This window comes from Bombina bombina, chromosome 1, assembly GCF_027579735.1.
Source record: "Bombina bombina isolate aBomBom1 chromosome 1, aBomBom1.pri, whole genome shotgun sequence".
NCBI lineage: Eukaryota > Metazoa > Chordata > Amphibia > Anura > Bombinatoridae > Bombina > Bombina bombina.
The window spans coordinates 1277775120-1277788275 of NC_069499.1; the positions used below are offsets into that span (position 1 = coordinate 1277775120).

The window sequence follows — 13156 nt, forward strand, 5'->3', positions numbered from 1 at the left end:
CTACATTTTGTAACAGATCAGATTCAATTCCAATTCTTGTTTTTAAAAAAACAAACAAAAAAAAAACAACAACTCATAATAGCACCTGTTTAACTGCATTAGTAACATTTGGGTGTTTTTTTTTGTTATTTCCAAAGTTCCAGAAAGTGCAATATACTGAAACAAATAATATGTAATTTGTGTGTATAAAATGTAAACATGCTCAGTACAGGAATGCAAAATGGCTCAGCACAGAAATAGTTAAAGTTCAATAGCTACTTCCTTATAAGTCAAATGAATGTAACCATCTAACAGCCAATGAAAAGCATCATTACGAACCTCCCAGAGATAACAGGGTTATGAGTAGGGATTGCGTTTTTTTTCCTTTCAATTTCACAAGATTCTGAATCTGCTGTTTGACTGCCTATATCCTAGCAGCAGTTAGAAAAACAGATTTTGTTCTGTTGGTAAAAGATTGTGTTACACATGAGATCCCTGGTCCAACTCATTCTCTTCTTGTGCCTGACAGGGCAGCTGCAAGTCACAGGTGAGTACATTATAGCAAGCTATCAAAGAAGAATAGTAACTGCCATACTAGCAGAAAAGATTTAAAGAAATTCCAATGCAAAAAATAAATGTATTTACTTAAAGGGACAGTCTACACCAGAATTTTGTATTGTTTAAAAAGATAGATAATCCCTTTATTACCCATTCCCCAGTTTTGCATAACTAACACTGTTATATTAATATACTTTTTACCCTTGTGATTACCTTGTATCTAAGCCTCTGCAGACTCCCCCCCTTATCTCAGTGCTTTTGACAGACATGCAGTTTAGCCAATCTGTGCAGACTCCTAAATAACTCCACAGGAGTGAGCACAATGTTATCTATATGACACACATGAACTAGTACTTTCTAACTGTGAAAAACTTTCAAATGCTCTGAGCTAAAATGCAGTTTTCAATGGTTTAGAAATCAGTTTAAGCCTAGCTAGGATTAGCTTTTCAAAAATACCACTCAGGGAAGAAAAGCAAATTTGATGATAAAAGTAAATGGGAAAGTTGTTTAAAATGACATGCTATATCTGAATCATAAAGGTTTAATTTTGACTAGACTGTCCCTTTAAGTCAAGCATTTTATTTTTAAACAGATTCTACGTTTTTATTATATTTTATCCCCAAGGAGGTTTAATGCCTATTCAGATTTGCACTCCCAGTTTGATTTAGATTTATATGTTATTTTTTATTGAGTCATATGTACATATAAAGAAAAAAAGATGCAGCCGCACTACAAAAGGCACCAGATAGAAGGCTGAAAAATGTAGAAACTTTATTGACTTTTAAAATACAGATACATATCAGAAAAACTCCTGACTAGTTTTGTGCCACACCAGGCACTTAATCATAGGATATGTGATACTGCTCAGGCTCCAAGGGACCTGATTAGCCTGTAATCAAAACTTATTACCGAGAATGGGATATGAGCTATTTTATAGATTAGCTCCAGTATTGTGAGATCACTTGTGAGATACTAAAAAAGCAGATTTTGACGCACTTCTCCAAGGGACATTCCCTACATTTTTGCATGTGAAGGAGAGACAGATTCGGTGCAATATAGCACTGCATGACATGAGAGAACACTTTCGCTTAGATTTAGTGTTCTGCGTTAGCCGTCAAAACCAGTGTTAGGGGGTCCTAACGCTGTTTTTTACCGCCCGCTGGTATTTAGAGTCAGTCAGGAAAGGGTCTAACGCTCACTTTAAAGCTGCGACTTTTACATACCGCAGATCCCCCTACGCCAATTGCGTATCCTATCTTTTCAATGGGCTCTTTCTAACGCCAGTATTTAGAGTCTTGGCTGAAGTGAGCGTTAGAAATCTAACGACAAGACTCCAACCGCAGAGAAAAGCCAGGAGTTAAGAGCTTTCTGGGCTAACGCCGGTTCATAAAGCTCTTAACTACTGTGCTCTAAAGTACATTAACACCCATAAACTACCTATGTACGCCTAAACCAAGGCCCCCCCCACATCGCCGCCACTCTATTAAATTTTTTTAACCCCTAATCTGCCGACCGCACACCGCCGCCACCTACATTATCCCGATGTACCCCTAATCTGCTGCCCCTAACATCGCCGACCCCTACATAATATTTATTAACCCCTAATCTCCCCCCCCCAACGTCGCCGCTACCTACCTACAATTATTAACCCCTAATCTGCCAACAGGACCTCACCGCTACTATAATAAATGTATTAACCCCTAAAGCTAAGTCTAAACCTAACCTTAACACCCCCCTAAATTAAATATAATTTTAATCTAACAAAATAAATTAAATCTTATTAAGTAAATTATTCCTATTTAAAGCTAAATACTTACCTGTAAAATAAACCCTAATATAGCTACAATATAAATAATAATTATATTGTAGCTATTTTAGGATTAACATTTATTTTACAGGCAACTTTGTATTTATTTTAACCAGGTACAATAGCTATTAAATAGTTAAGAACTATTTAATAGCTACCTAGTTAAAATAATTACAAAATTACCTGTAAAATAAATCCTAACCTAAGTTACAATTAAACCTAACACTACACTAGCAATAAATAAATTAACTAAACTATCTACAATTATCTACAATTTAATCAACTGAACTAAATTAGAAAAACAAACAAACACTAAATTAAAAAAAAACAAAACACTAAATTACAAAAAATAAAAAAGATTACAAGAATTTTAAACTAATTACACCTACTCTAAGCCCCCTAAAAAAATAACAAAGCCCCCCAAAATAAAAAAAATGCCCTACCCTATTCTAAAATAAAAATTGTAAAGCTCTTTTACCTTACCAGCCCTTAAAAGGGCCCTTTGCGGGGCATGCCCCAAAGAATACTGCTCTTTTGCCTGTAAAAAAAAACATACAATACCCCCCCCAACATTACAACCCACCATGCACATACCCCTAATCTAACCCAAACCCCCCTTAAATAAACCTAACACTAAGCCCCTGAAGATCTCCCTACCTTGTCTTCACCACGCCGGGTATCACCGATCCGTCCAGAAGAGGGTCCGAAGTCTTCATTGTATCCGGCAAGAAGAGCTCCTCCAGAGGGTCCAAAGTCTTCCTCCTATCTGGGCAGAAGAGGACATCCGGACCGGCAGACATCTTCATCCAAGAGGCATCTTCTATCTTCTTCCATCCGGCACGGAGCGGGTCCATCTTCAAGCAGCCGGAGCCATCCTTCTTCACCGACAGACTAACGACAAATGAAGGTTCTTTCAAGGGACGTCATCCAAGATGGCATCCCTCGCATTCCGATTGGCTGATTGGATGACGTCCCTTAAAGGAATCTTCATTCGTCGTTAGTCCGTCGGTAAAGAAGGATGGCTCCGCGTCGGCTGTTTGAAGATGGACCCGCTCCACGCCGGATGGAAGAAGATAGATGATGCCGCTTGGATGAAGATGTCTGCCGGTCCGGATGTCCTCTTCTGCCCGGATAGGAGGAAGACTTTGGACCCTCTGGAGGAGCTCTTCTTGACGGATACGATGAAGACTTCGGACCCTCTTCTGGACGGATCGGTGATACCCGGCGTGGTGAAGACAAGGTAGGGAGATCTTCAGGGGCTTAGTGTTAGGTTTATTTAAGGGAGGTTTGGGTTAGATTAGGGGTATGTTGGTGGTGGGTTGTAATGTTCGGGGGGGGTATTGTATGGTTTTTTTTACAGGCAAAAGAGCAGAATTCTTTCGGGCATGCCTCGCAAAAGGCCCTTTTAAGGGCTGGTAAGGTAAAAGAGCTTTACAATTTTTATTTTAGAATAGGGTAGGGCATTTTTTTATTTTGGGGGGCTTTGTTATTTTTTTAGGGGGCTTAGAGTAGGTGTAATTAGTTTAAAATTCTTGTAATCTTTTTTTATTTTTTGTAATTTAGTGTTTGTTTGTTTTTTGTAATTTAGTGTTTGTTTGTTTTTTTTAATTTAGTTTAGTTGATTTAATTGTAGATAATTGTAGATAGTTTATTTAATTAATTTATTGATAGTGTAGTGTTAGGTTTAATTGTAACTTAGGTTAGGATTTATTTTACAGGTAATTTTGTATTTATTTTAACTAGGTAGCTATTAAATAGTTCTTAACTATTTAATAGCTATTGTACCTGGTTAAAATAAATACAAAGTTGCCTGTAAAATAAATATTAATCCTAAAATAGCTACAATATAATTATTATTTATATTGTAGCTATATTACGGTTTATTTTACAGATATTTAGCTTAAATAGGAATAATTTATTTAATAAGATTTAATTTATTTAGTTAGAATAAAATTAAATTTAACTTAGGGGGGTGTTAGGGTTAGGTTTAGACTTAGCTTTAGGGGTTAATACATTTATTAGAGTAGCGGCAATGTCCGGTCAGCAGATTAGGGGTTAATAATTGTAGGTAGGTGGCGGCGACGTTGGGGGCGGCAGATTAGGGGTTAATAAATATAATATAGGGGTCGGCGGTGTTAGGTGCAGCAGATTAGGGGTACATAGGGATAACGTAGGTTCCGTGGTGTACGGAGCGGCAGATTAGGTGTTAAAAAAATATGCAGGGGTCAGCGATAGCGGGGGCGGCAGATTAGGGGTTAATAAGTTTAAGGTTAGGGGTGTTTAGACTCGGAGTTCATGTTAGGGTGTTAGATGCAGACTTAGGAAGTGTTTCCCCATAGGAAATAATGGGGCTGCGTTAGGAGCTGAACGCTGCTTTTTTGCAGGTGTTAGGTTTTTTTTCATCTCAATCTGCCCCATTGTTTCCTGAGGGGGAATCGTGCACGAGCACGTTTTTGAAGCTGGCCGCGTCCGTAAGCACTGCTGGTATTTAGAGTTGCAGTGGAGGTAAATATACCTGTACGCTCCCTTTTTGGAGCCTAACGCAGCCCTTCTGTGAACTCTAAATACCAGTGGTATTTAAAAGGTGCAGGGGAAAAAATACACGCGTAGCTAACGCACCCCTTTGGCCGCAGAACTCTAAATCTAGCCGTTTGTGCTTTGTATTTTATATTACTTTAGACTTCAGATTAAGCTTTACTGCATTTAAGATTTGTACTTTCTATTTTGTTTTTTATTTTGTACAAATCAGTGTATTTAAGATTGTGATTTTGCAAATTCTGATTATACTTTCACAGTTTCTGAGTAACTTTATTAAAATAGGATCATACTTTTTATATTTATGTTTACCTTTTGCAAATGGCATTGCACTTTGTATTTCTTCTATTTAAAGGGACACTGAACCCAAATTTTTTCTTTCGTATTTCAGATAGAGCATGACATTTTAAGCAACTTTCTAATTTACTCCTTTTATCAAATTTTCTTCATTCTCTTGGTATCTTTATTTGAAATGCAAGAATGTAAGTTTAGTTGCCGGCCCATTTATGGTGAATAACCAGGGTTGTTCTCGCTGATTGGTGGATAAATTCATCCACCAATAATAAAGTGCTGTCCAGAGGTCTAAACCAAAAAAAGCTTAGATGCCTTCTTTTTTAAATAAAGATAGCAAGAGAATGAAGAAAAATTGGTCATAGGAGTAAATTAGAAAGTTACTTAAAATTGCATGCTCTTATCTAAATTATCTATTCCTAGAAAATATGCGGGGTTAGCCCAGCCTGATATTAAGATATACAATTATGCATAAGGTTCGTCTGATTATGGAAATGGATTGCCTAGAGAAACTATGTGACTGACAATGAACTTGAGAAAAATGCACTGTCTCCATATGCACCCTCAGCAATTATTCATTGTACTCCCAGCTCTCTACCTAGAGAGGTGAAAAAAATGAGGACTATGTTTAATCCACTCCAGGCCTGGTGGAAAGTTTGTAAACTCCTTAATGTAGAACATTGTGTGTCCAATTTCATGCCATTAACAGGTAATCCGCAATTCCAAGCCGGACTCCAATCACTTCCTTTTCAAAGATGGGAGGCTCTGGGTCTTGATAAAAGCTCCCAGTTATTGGATTTTGATAGGAAATGTATAAAAACTTTTGGTTCTTTAAGAGAGGAGTTCAACCTTTCACACAAGGAGTTTTTCGCCTACCTGCAAGCAAAGCACTTTGCCTTGAGCTTAGTAAATAATTTTGGATGGAACTGGACACTTGGGGCTATAGAAAAATGGTTAGTTCTAACTAAAAATGGTATCACGTCAATCTCTTCTAGTTATTTAGACCTAAGTTCTTTAAAAGGAGATTTGAACTTGGAAAAAATATCTATCAAATGGGCAGCGGTATTGCCGCAGAATTGCGGGGACCCTGGTTTAATTCAATCTTCAATATCTGAGGTCTCAAGAATTACCCTCTCATCTACATGGAGAGAATCTAATATAAAATTGTTGCTTATGACTTTTTTTACTCCTGAGAAGGGCTTCAGATGTGGGAATTCTGACTTTAACTGTTGTCCTAGATGTTCTTTACCTTCGGCCAATCTCATACACATGTTATGGGATTGCCCAATTATCCAACAATTTTGGTTAAAAATACAATACTGGCTTGGGGCAATGGGAACCTCCCCTCCGATTCTATCACCGCTACACATAGTATATCTCTGGAAGGATTCACAGGACTGGCTCATAAATACCAAAATGATAAATTTAGTTATTTTAGCAGTAAGATATGTAATCCTAAAAAAATGGAAAAAATAGGGCACCCCCCAGTATTCAAGAGGTTAAAAACTGCCTTAAAAAACAGTGTATTCTCGAACAGATAGATACTGACCTAAATGAGGAAAACGACGTTATTCGATTTTTTAGAAAGTGGTCAGTCTTTATCAAATCTCTTCCCCCAAGTGAAATTGAATATTTAATTTACCTATTTAGAAATACAGAATTAGTATTGTTAGGTGTATGGTAATATTTTATTTCAGGCTTTGTTTTGTATTTTTTTTTTATTATTATTATTTTGGGTTGGAAAAAAACACAGAAAAAAAAAAATTTCCAACAGAAAATTTCAAAGAATATGAAATATTAGCTGAAGTTAGAGAGTGAGACTTTTATGGTTTACATATACTAGAAAGGTTTCATTTCTCCTTTGCCTTTATTTATTTTCTTTATTTTTTTTTGTCTAGTAGTAAACCAGGTATAATAACTTGATTATGTATTGATTTTTTGGTTTGTAATTGTTCACTCCTGTTTTTCTTTTAAAATGTACAAATCTGTTGGAAGTCAATAAAAATGTATATAAAAAAATTGCATGAGCTATCTGATTAACGAAAGAAAAAATGTGGGTACAGTGTCCCTTTAAAATAAAACTGAAAAACTGACAGCTTCAATTTTCCCAGAGAGCTTTATTATTATCTATCGGCCTGATAAGTAAAGATTCTCTAGTTTAGAGAGAAATAACAGTGCAGACTTCACAGCTGTTGAACTCACTGAATTCTATAAGAAAAAGGGTGGAAACTGGAAGTCCCAGAGAGATGAGAGATGCCTTACATAAGGATACAGATTTTAACAGGGGAGTGAGAAGTTAACATGAGAACACCAGGGGCTGAAATAAAGTTTCGGTTTGCAGCAAATACAAATTAAACTGAAATGTTTACACTACAATTTAACATATTTTTGCTACTAGTTTAGTATATATTACTTTCATGTCAGTTAAATGCATACAGCTGGCAAGATAATTCAGTAAGACCAGCTTGTTTAAAATGTTTACAGCATTTCACAGGAATTGGGAGAGAGCTTCAGATATATCCTGGGAACTCCCCTACTCAGTCAAGAGAACTCCCCTCTCCCTTGAAGGTGTGCTTTTTATTTTACAATAGAGAAAATACAAAGCACAATTTATTTTGTAAAAGATACACAGAAATATAAAAAGTATGATCCTAATTTGTTAAAGTAACACAACAACTTGCAAAACATCTGAATTTGTAAAATCACCTTTGGATTTAAATCTAAATTTATTAAAATAGAAATTACAAAGCTTAAATGTAATACTACTGAAAGGACGCAATCTGAAGTGTAAAGTAATATAAAATAAAAATCACAAAGTGTAAGTGCTATATTGCACTGGGCTTGTCTCTCCTTCACATACAGAAATCCAGAGAACACTCTTAGACAACTAAAGCACAATTTGCATTCTGGAATCTTGTGAGAGATCTAACAGTGCTGGAGGGTTCCACACTTTTGCTTTTAGCATTCAGTGAGTTCAGCAAATGTGAAGTCTGCTCTAGAATTTCTCTTTAAGCAGGATAATCTTTTATCATCAGGCTCTTTGTCAGCTGTATAGAATTACATAGTAACTGGTGATATTAAAGAAACGTAATAGACATCTTAGTAAATCATTCCCACATAATGTATAGGTTGCGCTATTTGCAACAAGGTCTCACAAAGAATTTTAATTAGTGATTTACTTACTTTAAAAAAACTATATGGAGGATATCTATCAAGCCGTCAACTTTGTTGAATTTAATGGCACCAATATGCTTGCCTAACATAGTGGCCGCAGGCCTGAATATGATCTCCATATTTATAAAAAAAAAGTCTGCAAAAAGACACGCACCAAGTACAGAGCGATGAGCATCGGACTGTTGTTAACTAACAGTTATCAATCTCGCTTCTATTATGCTTTTATCTTCAAATAAATTTAAACTTAGCTGTAGAATTAAAATAAACTATTTTTAAACTATTAATTAACCTACCCTAACTATTATCCTACACTTAAATTAAACTACCAATTAAATTAACTAAATTACATATTAAAAAACCTAACACTACTCAAATTATTTAAATATACTATTAAACATTATTAAAAATTACTAAATTACAAAAAAAAATAAACGCCAAGTTACAAAAAATAAAAACCACTAAATTATGATAAAAAACAAACCACATTATCACATAATCACCACCGACCCAGCACCATTACACTGTCACACCGCTTACCACTAACAAACCTACCGCTACCTGCACCAGACATTCTTCCTCATCTGCAGAATGTATTGCCTTGCCTGCTTAGATAAAAGGTATTAAATGAACCTCCCCATGTAAAATGCTGAACGTTTTGTGTGACAATCATTTTGCATGATGGTATGTCGACTGCATGCATTATTATTATTTTTTAACTTCAGTGTATTTTTGCATTATGAAAACGAATCGGTGTTGGTGTCACTTGAGGATAAATGTATTATATTTGCTAGGGGACTAGGATAATCCTATCAGATTTGACTGAGGGTCTTTGAGAAACTGTCACTAAATTAGGATGTAGATATAGATATAGAGGGTTAATGAGCAAAGCTGGAGGCTTATATTTGTCTATGGTAGCTGTATTTATATCAAATACACAATAAGAGAGTTGAGCATGTCCATGATTGTTTTATGATAAAGTGCAGTTCTGTGCTTGTATTAGCCTTGGGGGGACAGGGGTTTTCAGTAATTGCAGCTTTTAATTTGTTGGTAGTAGGTACAAATTACAATGCTGGCTATTTTAAACCACCCTTTAGAGAAATGTGCTTGTTACATTTCAGCAACTTGTTCTGAGCTCTGCTGGTGAGATTGCAGATCTTTAGCGTGGGAGTCTTATGTGATTCACCTCAAATGTCCTCACTGAGAAATCAGGAATTAGGAGATTGCAGAGTCTGTGACTAATATAGGAAATTGATGTTCATTTTTTTGTAGCTACAATTCCTCCACTGTCTAAAGTGCACCCCCAAAATGTATTCATAGGATCTATCCTACAAGATTTCTGTGCATATAAAATTTAATTATATCCCAAGAAAACAATAAATTCAGCCTAAATCAAGACTTTCTCTTGTTCCTTTAAATTAACCCTCACTGCATTATCCTAAGGTTAACAGCTGACACGTAAATAAGTAAATGGTCATACATTTTTGGGATGTGACACTATTTTGCTTCCTTTTAACAATTTATTATTTAGAGGCTATTCCACCCACAACGTACTCATTCACTGCAAAAGAACTGGCTTGATGCACTGTTTTTCGTGTCTGTGTGGTTGGGGTAATTTAGGGGTTTTCTTGAAATATATTTGCAGCAAACCTTAGAAATCTAAATTCTCATTATATACACACTGACCCCTGAAGATGTGGGCTAATTTATCAATACTTTAGACTTTTATTTCAAATCCACTCAACTGAGAAATATATAAATAACACTGAGGATTGGAAAACATGTTGTATAAACCAATGATGCTTAATTTGTCCTATAAACATTTTGGAAGTATCATATTGTGTTTTTTTATTTGGTTTTGCACATCATTAGTAAACTAAAAGAAATAAGTTGCGCTATGTCTTGACAAATAAATTCTTTATACAGTACTGGTTTTCTATAAACCTTGTCTAGATCTCTTTCGCAATATATATTATATGTTGCAATAATTCCCTCCACTAGCACACTTGTGGTTTCTACACTTACATATAAATAAAAAAACATTCAAATTTAAAAGCAATTAAAATGCAATGCATCTGATACGTTTGCCAGATTTGAAAATGAAACGATCGTCTGTTAGGAAAGTTCTCAGTACAAAAGCCACAGTACCTTTTTATAGTGTTCCAGGAAAAAATATATTCAATGTTTATAACCAGAATATGAAACTTGGTACAATTTCCAATTCCAACGGGTATATTGAAGGTGTGGTCCTGTAGTTGCAAATCGAGTCGAACTGCCCCAGAAGTGCTGCCTTGTTTCAGCCAGGTTTTCCTCAGACCTTAGCTCCAGGTATGTAACATATAGAAAAAGAAAAAAAGAAGGCGCACAAGGCACAACTCAAGTAATAGGTTTATTAACACAAATTTCTCACGCAAGTAAAATTGTACTTACTAGAACATTAAAATATAAAAGCATTCAAGTGAAGCAATCAGTGTTCACAGCCCCTTAGTTCACACCGGCATAGTTGGACTGCCTTCTTGAGCTCAAACGAACTGCTGCAGGTACGGTTTTCCGGATCCTATACCCGGTTGTTGGTTAGCTTGTGTGAGTAAGGTTTATTTGTGGTACATCCAGGGCTTCAGATGATATGTGTATCAGCCTTATGCGTTTCTCCCGATCTACGGTCGGGCTTCCTCAAGAGGCACTTTGCAAATACAGATACACATCATTAGTAATCTGAATATGCTACACGTGTGTGTGGGCTCTGTGTGTGTGGGCTCTGTGTGTGTGTGGGCTCTGTGTGTGGGGAGGCTCTGTGTGTGGGGGCTCTGTGTGTGTGTTCTGTGTGCGTGGGGGCTCTATGTGTGTGTGTGTGGGGGGCTCTGTGTGTGTGTGGGGGGCTCTGTGTGTGTGGGCTCTGTGTGTGTGGGCTCTGTGTGTGTGGGCTCTGTGTGTGTGTGGGCTCTGTGTGTGTGTGGGCTCTGTGTGTGTGTGGGCTCTGTGTGTGGGGGGGCTCTGTGTGTGGGGGGGCTCTGTGTGTGGGGGCTCTGTGTGTGTGTGTGTGTTCTGTGTGCGTGGGGGCTCTATGTGTGTGTGGGGGGGCTCTGTGTGTGTGTGGGGGGCTCTGTGTGTGTGGGCTCTGTGTGTGTGGGCTCTGTGTGTGTGGGCTCTGTGTGTGTGTGGGCTCTGTGTGTGTGTGGGCTCTGTGTGTGTGGGCTCTGTGTGTGTGTGTGTGTGTGGGCTCTGTGTGTGTGTGGGCTCTGTATGTGTGTGGGCTCTGTGTGTGTGTGTGGGGGCTCTGTGTGTGTGTGTGTGCTCTGTGTGTGTGTGTGGGCTCTGTGTGTGTGTGGTCTCTGTGTGTATGTGTGTTTGGGCTCTGTGTGGCTCTGTGTGTGTGTGTGTGCTCTGTGTGTGGTGTGTGTGTGTGGGCTCTGTGTGTGTGTGTGTGTGTAGGCTGTGTGTGGGGTGTGTGTGTGTGTGTGTGGGCTCTGTGTGTGTGTGTGGGCTATGTGTGTTGGGTCTGTGTGTGTGTGTGTGGGGGCTCTGTGTGTGGGGGGGCTGTGTGTTTACACCTGTGTATGTATATCTGTGTACCTGTGTATAGAAGTATCTCTATGTATGGCATCTCTGTAATGTTCTTGTTATCATAAGAAAACACATAAAATAAGGTGGGGCCGGGGTTAGGGGTGGAGATTGGCCGGGGTTAGGGGTGAAGATTGGGTTGGGTTAGGGGCGGAGATTGGGCGGGGTTGGAGGCGGGGATAAAGGGGGACCCATTTTTCAATCCTGCCTTGGGCCCCGCAATGGCTAGGGCCGGCCCTGCACGTGTTTACAGACTATTGCTGGCTCCTGTTTATGTTATCTGTCTTTTCATATGCAGGGAAGGGGGGGGGGGGCAGTGGCTGCTCTTCTTTTTTTCCCAGTCCCTTTCAGTGGGTTTCCCAGCCTAACCTCATCAACAGTGCTAAACTGGGAGATTCTAAGTAAGTTTTTAAAAGGTTAATACTGGATTTTTAAATCAGTATCTGTGCATATTTTCCTTTATAGTAGTGTCTATTATATGCACATTACATTACATTATCAAATGTAATTCTTTATATCCTTTGCTGAAGAAGAAGCAAGGCACTACTGGGAGCTAGCTGAACACACATAGCAAGCCAAAAACAACAGACACATTTCTGCAGCCACCAATTACCAGCTAGCACCCACTAGTGTAGGATATGTACATATTCTTTATCAACTAAGGATATCAAGAGAACCAAGTCAATTTTAAAATAGAAGTGAATTTAAAAGTGATCATCTATCTTTTTTTAAACAATAACATTTCTGGAGTAGACTGTCTCTTTAAAATAATCACAATATTGGTTAATATAAAGTGTATACAGGGAGTGCAGAATTATTAGGCAAATGAGTATTTTGACCACATCATCCTCTTTATGCATGTTATCTTACTCCAAGCTGTATAGGCTCGAAACCCTACTACCAATTAAGCATATTAGGTGATGTGCATCTCTGTAATGAGAAGGGGTGTGGTCTAATGACATCAACACCCTATATCAGGTGTGCATAATTATTAGGCAACTTCCTTTCCTTTGGCAAAATGGGTCAAAAGAAGGACTTGACAGGCTCAGAAAAGTAAAAAATAGTGAGATATCTTGCAGAGGGATGCAGCACTCTTAAAATTGCAAAGCTTCTGAAGCGTGATCATCGAACAATCAAGCGTTTCATTCAAATAGTCAACAGGGTCGCAAGAAGCGTGTGGAAAAACCAAGACGCAAAATAACTGCCCATGAACTGAGAAAAGTCAAGCGTGCAGCTGCCAAGATGCCACTTGCC

The 13156-nt window shown here is 37.8% G+C and overlaps 1 protein-coding gene across 1 annotated transcript in view; it reads left to right on the top strand.

Annotated features, from left to right (window-relative positions):
* Window positions 1–361: 361 nt before the first annotated feature.
* The window catches only part of LOC128648583 (pyrethroid hydrolase Ces2e), a 156749-nt gene continuing 143954 nt past the window's right edge, over window positions 362–13156 (top strand). Inside the window, exon 1 of the mRNA XM_053701345.1 lies at window positions 362–526. Within this exon, the coding sequence (XP_053557320.1) occupies window positions 466–526 (61 nt within the window). The 5' untranslated portion in view covers window positions 362–465. The remainder of the gene's footprint in view (window positions 527–13156) is intronic.